The sequence below is a fragment of the Dendrobates tinctorius genome, unplaced genomic scaffold (genome assembly GCF_039654945.1).
Source record: "Dendrobates tinctorius isolate UK_male_01 unplaced genomic scaffold, ASM3965494v1 ptg000211l, whole genome shotgun sequence".
Classification (NCBI taxonomy): domain Eukaryota; kingdom Metazoa; phylum Chordata; class Amphibia; order Anura; family Dendrobatidae; genus Dendrobates; species Dendrobates tinctorius.
Window position 1 is genome coordinate 18850135 of NW_027361878.1, and position 12957 is coordinate 18863091.

Genomic DNA, 12957 nt, shown 5'->3' on the forward strand with positions numbered 1-12957 from the left:
GAGCAATACAAAGGAAATCCTGAAAACATGATCTGTTGGTGGGCCTTGAGGACTGGAGTTGGGGAACTCTGCCCTAAGGGGACTAAAAAGTAAAGTAAAAATATATGGTTTAAATAATTGTAAATTATTATATATATCACACCTTTTTCCCCTTTAAAAATAAACAAAAAAAATTAAAAAAATAACAAAAACGTCCAAACTATCAAAATTTACAATTCTTTAAACCGTATGTTAAACACCCAAAAATATGCAATAAAAAGGAATCAAAAGTTCACATTTACACCAAAATGGTGTCATCAGTCCCATTTGAAGTCAGCTCACCTTTCTGCTATGTACAGCTTGTCTCACCATCAGCCAACGCCCTGCACAAATCCAAGTGAGCTTAAGGAAACATCAGTACAAAAAAAATGGAAGGATCCAGCAATGTCAGGTGACGATTAAAAAATAAATATTTATTGTCAAAATGGCATTAAAATATTCTCAGGCACATAATGTCTGGCAACACTCCATTCATTCCCCAGTCATTTACAGTCAGGAGCGGATGTATTAGCAGCGCTCCCACTGTAAATATATTAACCCCCGAGATGGATTTACGCCGTGGGACATGACTGAGCACCGGACAGGTAATGTATAGATTTGTTTTATTATTTTTAACTTTTTTTCAGAAGATCGAGGGCTTCGCTAAGAAATTACCAGCATAATAAAGATAATAAAAGTGTGTGTTGCATTTTATCATTAAAATATTCTTATTGTGTGAGTGTGTTTATTTAACCTTTTCTTTACTGTAGGATTAGTAATGGATCGGTGCAGAAAAGAAACAGCCAACAGCACATGAATTGAGAAGGATGCACGTTCAAAAGGTCCCAGGACCCAAAGGAACCAACGTATAGCCAAAAGACGAAAAGGGAAAAGCATTCACTCCAGGTGAAGAGGTAAATATCTTTTATTCTGCCAAAGAGAGATACGACGTTTTGACCAGAAGGTCTTTATCAAGTACAACACAATGACAACATAAGCGGCCATATATGGTGTGGACGGACCAATCACCATTTTGGAAACGCCCTCACATTAAAATACATACATAACATTTCAAACAAAACATCAAGTATATCAAATAAATAAAAAAAATTTAAGGAACACAATGTGCAGTTATATAGATCCAAATAATCCCATAAATAGAGGAAAGAAGGCGAAGGTAAACAGAGAGACCAGGGCGATCACCCAATCAACTCACAGCATCATTGTTACTATGCCCACAACGATCCAATTGCTATGATCCTAACAAGGCCCTCCTACACCAGCCTATGAAGGCGCACTAAACCTTTACCGCCAACCTTGTGACCGATCATTGTAATCATCACAAAACAAAGACGCTGTCATAGATACCTGTGCATAGCATAACCAATGGCTGGCCGTGGTGCCGCGCCGCCGCAGGAAAGGCCCAGTAGTGGCGAAGTCCCGCGATAAGTCAACGTCAGGAGTATCTCACAGACGAGACATCATCATCGGGAGCCCGCCCCACCAGGCCCACCCGCAGCTGCGCATGCGCACAAACAGCCACCATACTAAAGTGCCATATCCATAGCACTAATATAACAGTTCGGTTAAGGTTGCCACCTAGGCAGAGGCGTCACATGATCGGTCACATGTGTGATCACATGGACCACCATGTAAACAATCCGCCGCCACCGGAGCATACAAGAACCAGAACACAATTATCAAAAAATATTTTTACATTTTAAAAATTTGCACCAAATCGCCTAAGGTATCTAGGAAAGCCAATCACAAATGAAAATTGTAACAAGTTTTATTTGCACATACAAAATACAATGTAGTCACATAAGAAAATTGTAGGGCGGCGGATAAGGGAATAGAGGGCACAGGGACCGAACATCAGGCCCTCATAGATCCACTTCAATGCCTTCAGGACTGTTCAGTCCCTATGTCCTCCAATCACTACAATACAAAAGCACAAAAATGCAGGTTAAAAACAAGATAGAAATTAAAAAATTCCTTCATGAAAAAACTTGATAAAAAGAAGAAGATGTCAATACTCAAAGAGAGTAGGTGAATATTATCGGGTACAAATAAGTAAATTATACTCCACATTCAGACCCCTCTGTTGTAGAGTGTCTAAAGTGGATATCTATATTTTTTTTCTTTAAAAGTTTAACCCTATCACCACCACGTCTCAACCATGGAACCTCATCAATCACTCTGAATCTTAATTGGTTGACTGAATGCTTGCAATCAACGAAATGCTTCGGTACCGGTAGATCAATAAGTTTAGTCTTAATAGTGTCTTATTGACACCTCTCCATTACCAATCCGGGCTTAATGGCACCTTATAATCAAAAGGTGCCATTAAACCCTTATTACCCCACTTGCCACTGCTACAGGGCAAGTGTGAAGAACTGGGCAAAGCTCCAGATTAGGCGCATTTAAGGCTGGTTTCACATTTGCGTTAAAACAACGCTGCGCCCTGCGTCGTTAAGCCCCGCCCCGAGCCGGCTCCCTGCCCGCCCCATCCGGGATCACCGCCTACTTTCGCATTTGCACGCATGCGATCGGCGCACCCTATCTTTAGCATAGGGTGCGCAGATCATGCGCTGCCAGTGTGAAAGTAGCGTGCTGCGCACTTTTGACGGTGCGCCGTGCGCGCCGAAATGCAACATGCTGCATTTCGGCGCGCACGGCGCACCGTCAAAAGTGCGCAGCACGCTACTTTCACACTGGCAGCGCATGATCTGCGCACCCTATGCTAAAGATAGGGTGCGCCGATCGCATGCGTGCAAATGCGAAAGTAGGCGGTGATCCCGGATGGGGCGGGCAGGGAGCCGGCTCGGGGCGGGGCTTAACGACGCAGGGCGCAGCGTTGTTTTAACGCAAATGTGAAACCAGCCTAATAAATGTGCCTTTTCTGGGCAGCTGGGGGCTGCTGTTTTTAGACTGGGGGGCCCAAGATCAATGGCCCCTTACCAGCCTGAGAATATCAGCCCTCAGCTGTCGGCTTTAGTCAGGTTGGTTGCCAAACATAGGGGGGGGACCCCATGTCGGTTTTTTAAATTATTTAAATAATTAAAAAAACAGCGTGGGGACCCCTCTATTCTTCACAACCAACCTGGCTGAAGCTGACAGCTGAGGGATGCAGCCCCCAGCTGTAAGTTTCGTCTGGTTGGTTATTAAAATGAGGGAAAACCCACGTCGAGTTTTCATTCATTCTGCTCGCCTGCCGGCAGAGCAGGAAAGAATTACAGCCGCGGTCAGCACCAGCGCTTACAGTAGGCGCTTCTTCCCGGCGGCGTCTGTGTGGTCCTGATGCGGCACACGGTTGCCACGCGTGTGCCACACGGAGGTACCACGTGTCCACACGGACTCGGATAGCTCCTGTGCTGTTTTTCCGGTACCGGAATTATCTGGACGTGTGAAACCACCCTTAGCTGCTGACCGTTTTCTTCCATAAAGCACCTACAGTACCTCCACCCCATATCTATAAATGATTTTCTTGACGATCCAATAATTTTGGTCTATAACTGTCTCCCCACATGGGTTTGTCTATCCTTTCTATTCCACAAAAAACAAGTTCAGATATATACTCTAAATGCCCCTTAGTAATATGTGGAGACCACGCTCATAGATAAGAGGCACAGGACTTCCTATGCCATGATAGCTGTTTACAAATCTAACAAGTGTCTTATGACTGGTCTACATTGTTTCAGATACCTACTGTTAAGTCACACTGTTGCTTCTGCCATGATGCATAGTAACATAACCAATAATAAAAACTAGCCATTGCTGCCAGGCATACTAACAGCATTATACCATAGTCATAGCCATGTGTACCGGGAATGTGACATAGCTTACAGATGTGTAAAATGACTTTAGATAATAAAATGATGACATCAGTTAATTGTCATGCATAAATGTAAATGTGCTCATCTGCCAGTCCTGGCTTGTGCATGTGATCGTCTTCCATCTCCTCTAGACACCACAATCTTTTTGGAAGTCAGAGACAGAAACACAGGAGTCATCATGTACCAAAGTAGATGGTTTCACGTGCCCAGAAATAGGTGCCTACCATGCATCTGTCTGGGGTCACCGGCGGATCTCTATGAGGTGAGATAAAAAACAAGAAAGAGGTCTTCTGAGAGAAAGACTGCAAATTCTATATGGTAAAGTATAAGACTTTTTAGAACTTGTTAGAGGACTTTTGTCCTTTTTTACCAATAAATGAAATATGAATGTATGATGGATAGATGGGACATATTGGCTAGAGATATTCTGATTATATGGAGGCTTTTTAGCCTATATAGATGTATACTATGTGTTGTGGTACTATAAGTGATGGTTTACTTGCTGTACGGATTCATCTAACTACTGCCTGGTGCCTAAGACTCTGATCTCATGTCCAGGAGCTTTTCCCATTTTTGGTCCAGTACTGCATCCATTCATTTGAATGGCGAGAAATTGTCATAAAATATCTTCTCTTTGCTTCCATTCCACCTGTTTTTTGTTTTTTTTTTAGCTGGGCTAATAAAAGAAAGTCTGCACAACTTTTTTTTTTATCCAGCCATAAAAAAAACAGCAACTAGATTATTATTATTTTTTTTTTTTTAATTATTGAAAAGTAAGAGAAATGGATCATAACAGATGGTTTCCATTTTGCATTTGTGTTTACTCTGGTTGTAATAGATCAAGTTTCTTTTTTTTTTTTTAATGCTGAAGCCATTACAGATGGACGACAAATGGACATGTGAACACAGACTAATGTCTGATGCCCATCAGGACTTTACTAGATGTCAACTATCGTTAAAAAAAAAAAAAAAAAGAGACCTATCAATTAAGAAAAATAAATACAAATAGTGACAGTAAATAGGATCATATTTTCTCAAATATATTAGCAAATCGGATGGTTTACTTAAGATATACAGGTTTTACTTTTATGTTGCCAAAGTAGTTGCAAAATCTGGTGAAATTCTCTTCTCTATGAGCTACCAACAGTAAGAAAGAGGGGAGTTGGTTATATTATACTATTATTATCCCGCTACTCATGTAACTATACCTGACATTGCCATTTCCGTGTGTGGTTCCACTATTACTCCCCAGCAACATGCCTGCTGTCTTGGGGTCATACTTGACTCCGAGCTTTCCTTCACCCCCCCACATTCGATCACTGGCTCGCTCTTGCTATCTGCACCTCAAAAACTCCACAAAAACTTACTGTTTCTCTTATTCAGTCTCGTCTCGACTATTGTAACTCTCTTCTAATCGGTCTCCCTCTTACCAAACTCTCCCCTCTCCAATCTGGCTTGAATGCTGCTGCCAGGATCATATTCCTCACCAATCGTTACACCGATGCCTCTACCTTGTGCCAGTCATTGTCACGCTCACCTCCCCGGCTCCGGCGCGTCCTGCGTCTTCTGTAGCCGCCCCTCGGGCCGCTGCCGCCACAGCACGTCCTGACCTTGCTCCTACCACCGCCGCGCCGCCCGCCTCTGCTGCGTCCCCTGTCGCCATGACGCCTGCGGTCTCCGCTCTCCCCCGTGGCTCCACGCTAAGCACTTCCGGTCACCTCGTCCCGCCTCCTCTGCTCCTCCCCAGGTACGCAGGCGCACGCCCCCCCAGACCAGGCGTCCTATCCCTCGGATCCTAGGCTCTGCCTCTCCCTAACCCGGCTCTCCACCTCTCCCTAACCCGGAAGTCCACCTGCGTGCCCTATATCAGGCAGACTCTCCCTAGGTTCCCTGCCTGATTATCAATTGTGCTTCGCGCTCTGATATCGGGTCCACGCTTCCTAGCGCTCTGTCTCTGTGCCTTGCACTCCTCCTGACTTCCCACTAGTCTGCCTCTTAGTTACCCTTTCGTGTTCCTTTCCAGGTCTGCTCCCTTCCTGTCCTGCTACCTGTTCCAGCATCCCTCCTGGTGGTCACCTCCATCCTCGCGGCAACAGCAGTCTCCCCTGTGGTCATCTTCATTCCCCATCGGTTCTCCAGTCCTTCCCCTGCCTACGTCATCCTCCGGTTGTCCCCGGGCATCAGCTTCCGCGGTGATAGTCTCCCTTAGGTCTGCCCCTAACAGTCCCTGTATAGGGGGTGGTCCACCTGGTCAGCTCGCCTAGGGGAGGTTCGTCGTCGCGGTCCTGAGGGTTCAGCTTCTGGAGGTTTGCAGCCTCACAGCATAACAGTCATTACACTGGCTACCCACCCACTCCAGAATTCAGTATAAACTTATTACCCTCACCCACAAAGCCCTCCATGGCTCAGCACCACCCTACATCTCCTCCCTTGTTTCAGTCTACCACCCTACCCGCACCCTCCGTTCTGCTGATGACCTGAGGTTAGCATCCACATTAATCAGAACCTCCCACTCCCGTCTCCAAGACTTTACACGTGCTGCGCCAATTCTTTGGAATGCACTTCCCAGGTCAATACGATTAGTCCCCAATCCCCACAATTTTAAGCGTGCCCTGAAAACGCATTTATTCAGACTGGCCTATCGCCTCAACACATTAGCCTAATCTATCCCTATGTGGCACAGCCAAAAGTTTTACCATAACCAGGCAGCAAATAAATCACATCCGGTATGGGTTTTCCATAAAGCCATATCAGTCCGTGAGGTTTATTATTCAGCATAAACCAAAGGAAGCACCACAAAGTTCATATCAGCATAGCGTCCATTATATAGGCTATTCAACCTCATCATTTTCTCACCCGTCAAGGTTCCTTATGCGGCTTCACCATCGCATACGTTAGTTCCCTCTAGGGAGCTCTCAGGCACACATCGCCAATGCTCACACAGCCGCTCCACAGGCTATTAGCCAGGAGATCCTTCTCCTCACAGGACCTTCCCAACTAGACCAATCAGGTCCCAGCATTCACACCTTGTGACCTACCCCCCTGGCCACCTTATATGGTCTGTAGCCACGCCCACTGGGTCACATGGCTATGACCTCATCACAGGTCCTTCACACACTTACAAAGCCTTTTACTATAGGCGTTTTCAGACACACCCCTGGGTGGATTTGTAGGTAACCAGAACCCGCCCATCTCTCTAGTTACCTGAAGACTTCTCCCTTACACTTAGAAACAACACCTCAGCAATGATATTGCTGATCACACATACACAAGTCTCCATCTCAAAGCCACCCACTTTGAGATACATAACTATCCTTCAGAATTCTGCCACTCATCCGTTCTCTTGTGACATCCACACAGTGCCCCCTAGTGGACACAGTAGTCATTACACCACAGCCCTTAAATCACAGAGATACGGCACACAAAAAACTTAATAAGTAACATTTCCCACATGTTTACATCAGCACAATTTTGGAACCAAAATTTTTTTTTTTGTTAGGAAGTTATAAGGGTTAAAAATTGACCAGCGAGTTCTCATTTTTGCAACACCATTTTATTTTTACGGACCACATCACATTTGAAGCCACTTTGAGGGTCTATATGATAGAAATTACCCAAAAGTGACACCATTCTAAAAACTGCACCCCTTAAGGTGCTCAAAACCACATTCAAGAAGTTTATTAACCCTTCAGGTGCGTCACAGGAATTTTTTTGAATATTTAAAAAAAAAATGAACATTTAACTTTTTTTCACAAAAAAAATACTTCAGGTCCAATTTTTTTATTTTACCAAGGGTACCAGGAGAAATTGGACTGAAAAAGTTATTGTGCAGTTTGTCCTGAGTACGCTGATACCTGATATGTGGGGGGGAACCACTGTTTCGACGCATGGCAGAGCTCAGAAATGAAGGAGCGCCGTTTGACTTTTTCAATGCAAAATTTGCTGGAATTCAGATCGGACGCCATGTCACGTTTGGAGAGTCCCTGATGTGCCTAAACAGTGACATTTTTTGATCGCTTTTTATTCCGATTTTTGGGACGCAGAATGAACAAAAACCAGCGTTTCATGAATTTCTTTTGGGGGGTGCGTTTACACCGTTCCGCATGTGGTAAAATTGATAAAGCTGTTTATTCTTCGGGTCAGTACGGTTACAGCGATACCTCATTTATGTCTTTTTTATGTTTTGGGGCTTTTTATCGCTTCGTTCTGCGAGCTATAACTTTATTGTTTCACTGATGATGCTGTGTGGCGGCTCGTTTTTTGCGGGACAAGATGATGTTTTCAGCGGTACCATGGTTATTTATATGCGTCTTTTTGATCGTGCGTTATTGCACTTTTTGTTCGGCGGTATGATGATAAAGCATTGTTTTTTGCTTTGTTTTTTATTTTTTAAGGGGTTCGCTACAGGAGTTAACTAATGGGACAGTTTTATAGGGTGGGTCGTTACGGACGTGGCGATACTAAATATGTGTACTTTCATTGTTTTTTTGTTATTTCCAAAAAATGAATTTATTGGGGATATTTTTTTTTAATTTATTTAGGGATTTTTTATAAATTATTTTTACACTTTTTTTTTTTTTAACTTTATTACATTGTCCCGGGGGGGACATCACTGTCATGTGTCAGATCGCTGATCTGACACTTCACACAGCGCTGTGTCAGATCAGCAATCTGACAAGCGCTGCAACAAGCTTCCTCATGCCTGCTCTCTGCAGGCACTGAGGCCGCCTCCTTGCAGGCCCCCGCGGCCATATTGGATCTGGGGGCCTGCAGCGGAGGCCCCCAGAGCAGCGCAGCACATCTTGCTGCTCGCGCGGGCTCAGGGAAGCACGGAGGGAGCCCCCTCCCTGCTGATGCTTCTCTAAACCCCCGGTACACTGCGATCATGTTTGATCGCTGTGTGCCAGGGGTTAACATAGTGCCGGGTGTCAGCTGTAATAATCAGCTGGCACCCGGCCGGGATCAGCGGCGCCCCCCCCGGGAGCGCCGCTGATCGCGATAACGTACTATCCCGTCCCCGGTCATAGGGGCTCGGGTACCGTGAATGGGATAGTACGTCAGATGTCAGAAAGGGGTTGTTCCGTCTTGGAGTACAATCTGCAGTCACATAGAGTGAATCCTCACAGCACGCATATTGCATGCTGTCAGGATTCTCCCGCGCTGGGAGTGGTGGGCACATGACCACAAGTATATGATTTGCATACGTGTGGTCAAGTGATGTCTAGATGTGCACTGCCTTGCTCGGTGCAAGCGAATTGAGCGAGGTTGGACACGTCTAGTCGGAAAGTGGCCGGAAGCATGCAAATCACATACTTGCAGTCACATAATCACCCGCTCCTGGCGCTGGATAATCTTTAACAGCGTACACTGTGTGCACTGTGAGGGTTCACTCTATTTGACTGCAGACTTATACCCCAAACCTGAACAACCCCTTTAAGGCATCATTTACAGTGGGGAAAATAAGTATTTGATTCACTGCCGATTTTGCAAGTTTTCCCACCTACAAAGAATGGAGAGGTCTGTAATTTTTATCGCAGGTACACTTCACCTGTGAGAGACAGAATCTAAAAATAAAAAAAACCCATAAAATCACATTGTATGTTTTTTAAATAATGAAATTGCCTTTTATTGCATGAAATAAGTATTTGATTGATTGGCCTGTTAGTTTTCAAGAAACCCTTCTACTCTGCAATCATTACTTGTTTTAAGTGCACCTGCTTGAACTCTTTACCTGTATAAAAGACACCTGTCCACACACTCAATCAATCATGCTCCAACCTCTCCACCATGGCCAAGACCAAAGAGCTAAGGACACCAGGGACAAAATTCTAGACCTGCACAAGGCTGGGATGGACTACAGGACAATAGGCAAGCAGCTGTTGGTGCAGTTATTAGAAAATGGAAGAAACACAAGATGATTGTCAGTCTTCCTCGGGCTGGGACGCCATGCAAGATCTCACCTCGTGGGGTAAGGATGATTCTGAGAGAGGTAGGCAATCAGCCTAGAACTACATGGGAGGACTTGGTCAATGACCTGAAGAAAGTTAGGACCATAGTCTCAAACATTACCGTTAGTATCACACTACGCTATCATGGATTAAAATCCTGCAGGGCACACAAGGTCTTCTAGTCCAGGCCTGCAAGGGCCCATGTACAGGCCCATTTGAAGTTCGCCATTGACCATCTGGATGATCCAGAGGAGGCATGGGAGAAGGTCATGTGGTCAAATGAGACCAAAATACAACTTTTTGTTATCAACTCCACTTGCTGTGTTTGGAGGAAGAAGAAGGATGAGTATAATCACAAGAACACCATCCCTACCATGAACCATGGTGGGGGAAACATCATACTTTGGGGAAGCTTTTCTGCAAAAGGGACAAGATGATTGTATTGAAGGGAAGATGGATGGGGTCATGTTTTGCCAGAATTTGACCAACAACCTCCTTTCCTCAGTGAGAGCATTGAATATGGGTCGTGGTTGGGTCTTCCAGCATGACAATGACCTGAAACACAGAGCCAGAGAAACTAAGGAGTGGCTCCCTTAGAAGCATTTCAAGGTCCTGGAGGGGCCTAGCCAGTCTCCAGACCTGAGCCCATTAGAGAATCTTTGGAGGGAGCTGAAACTCAATGTTGCCCAGCGACAGAACCGAAACCTTAAAGATCTGGAGAAGATCTGTATAAAGGAGTGGGCCAAAATCCCTGCTGCAGTGTGTGCAAACCTCGTCAAGAACTCCAGGAAACATCCGACCTCTGTAACTGCAAAGGTTTCTACGCCAAATATTAAGTTCTGTTTTTCTATTGTATCAAATAATAAATTCACATTTTATTGCATAAAATATGTAAAAATCATACAATGTGATTTTCTGTGTTTTTTTGTTTGTTTTGTCTCTCAGGTGAAGTGTACTTACGATAAAAACTACAGCCCTCTCCATTCCTTGTAGGTGGGATCACTTGTCAAATCGTCAGCGCATCAAATACTTATTTTCCCCACTGTAGATATAAATCTGTGACACGTCTTCGTAACCAGTCTGCCAAAAAATCCACGGACGTGTGAACAGCCAAAATGAATTTAATGGGTACGTAAAAAAGAACTCATCCGCCTATGGGAACGAAAAAAAAAGAAAAAAAATGGAAAAAGTATGTGCCCTTTAAATGAGTCCACACAGACTGTTTCCACATTAAGGTGATCTGAGTTTTTATACCAAGCAAAACGCCCAATGTGCACTAGGACTGACAGCCACAAGGCGTCCTGAGCGGCTTCTACCACTTTCCAGTACTAGCGCCATCTACTGTTCGTGTTCGTGTAATGACAGCCTTGGCAGCGCATGCGCAGTGCATGGGCCTGTGTTTGCTTGTGCAGCAGCTGAGGACAGGTCCGGGTATGCGCGCGCAGCCCCCGACGCGCAGGAAGCGTCGCGCGCTCTAGTCAGGTGACTCCGGGGTCGTGCGTGTGTGCGTGCGCGCCCCTCCCCCCCTCCTCCCTCCATAGAGAGCTGCGAGAGCGGGGACACACCTGGAGCAAGCGAGCGGGAGATCAACAGCGCGCACTGGGGGGGAAGGGGGAGGCGCCAGACCTGGGCGGGAGAATCTACCTGTGTCACCCCCCCCTCCGCCTCACCATTACTGCCCGCCCCCGCCTCACACACAACCTGACTGACACCTTTGGTGCGGTCAGGCGGCCCAGCGGCTTCCATTGCTCAGTAACTCCCGAGGTGAAGTGGGCGTGGTGCTGCCAGGAAGGCATAATTACAGGAGGGCGTGTAGTGCGCATGTGTGCGGCTCACCTGATGGTGAGGGACGGTGACACCTGCCCTGTCCACCAGGGGGCACCTGTGCGCCCGTCACAGTGTAGTGCCCCGCATTAGTGCGCCACTCACTGGCCTGGGCCTAGTCAGGGTCCCCTACAGCCCACCACTATCACCAGGGCAGTGACATGTACTGAATCAGGGAGACCCCCTGTCCTTTATAATGTGTGAGTGAGACCACAAGGGTCTCCTGTAATATACCCCCTCCCCCCTGTGTGTCCAGTAATAAAGCCAAAAACTGACACCACCTGTAACGCCATCCCAGCGCCCACCTCCGATCTGCCACGGCCTCTCTGATCTCCTGTCCAATGCTGTTCTTAAAGCGGATCTATAACTAAGTACAATGTCCACTCGGACCCCCCTACCCACCGTCAATGAGCGCGATGCCGATCAGGTGAGTCCACGCGGTGAGAGACCGCTAATACTGCGTGTCCTGTCTCCGTGGTGTCAGATAGATGTGGCTGTGAGACAAGGGTACTATTGCCAGGAAACCAGACTCATTTGTGTGCAGACACTTTGTAACAATTGTCTACTATGGCTCTGGTCACCCCGTATTCTGTGAGATTACCTCCCCCCTCTCTGATTACTATGGCACTGGTCACCCCGTATTCTGTGAGATTAGCCCCCTCTTCCTCGTATACTATGGCACTGGTCTCTCCATATTCTGTGAGATTAGCCCCCTCTTCCTCGTATACTATGGCACTTGTCTACCTGTATTCTGTGAGATTATCCCCCTCTTCCTCGTATACTGTGAGATTAGCCCCCTCTTCCTCGTATACTATGGCACTGGTCTCTCCATATTCTGTGAGATTAGCCCCCTCTTCCTCGTATACTGTGACACTTGTCTCCCTGTATTCTGTGAGATTAGCCCCCTCTTCCTCGTACACTGTGACACTTGTCTCCCCGTATTCTGTGAGATTATCCCCCTCTTCCTCGTATACTGTGAGATTAGCCCCTTCTTCCTCGTATACTATGGCACTTGTCACTCCATATTCTGTGAGATTAGCCCCCTCTTCCTCGTATACTATGGCACTTGTCACTCTGTATTCTGTGAGATTAGCCCCCCTCTGCCTTGTATATTATGGCACTTGTCACTCTGTATTCTGTGGGATTAGCCCCCTCTTCCTTGTATACTATGGCACTTGTCACTCGATATTCTGTGAGATTAGCCCCCTCTTCCTCGTATACTATGGCACTTGTCACTCGATATTCTGTGAGATTAGCCCCCTCTTCCTCGTATACTATGGCACTTGTCACTCCATATTCTGTGAGATTAGCCCCCTCTGCCTTGTATATTA

General features: G+C 46.0%; 1 protein-coding gene and 1 long non-coding RNA gene across 2 annotated transcripts in view; one reads left to right on the forward strand and one right to left on the reverse strand.

The window, feature by feature from the left end:
- Positions 1 to 1791: 1791 nt before the first annotated feature.
- Positions 1792 to 6907, reverse strand: LOC141058168 (uncharacterized). Its single transcript, XR_012222109.1, has 2 exons — positions 6711 to 6907; positions 1792 to 1956 (listed from the first exon to the last, which is right to left on the reverse strand). It is a non-coding gene; the product is annotated as an uncharacterized lncRNA (long non-coding RNA).
- Positions 6908 to 11324: 4417 nt separating this feature from the next.
- The window catches only part of MARK2 (microtubule affinity regulating kinase 2), a 190283-nt gene continuing 188650 nt past the window's right edge, over positions 11325 to 12957 (forward strand). The window contains exon 1 of the mRNA XM_073554561.1: positions 11325 to 12053. Within this exon, the coding sequence (XP_073410662.1) occupies positions 12003 to 12053 (51 nt within the window). The 5' untranslated portion in view covers positions 11325 to 12002. The remainder of the gene's footprint in view (positions 12054 to 12957) is intronic.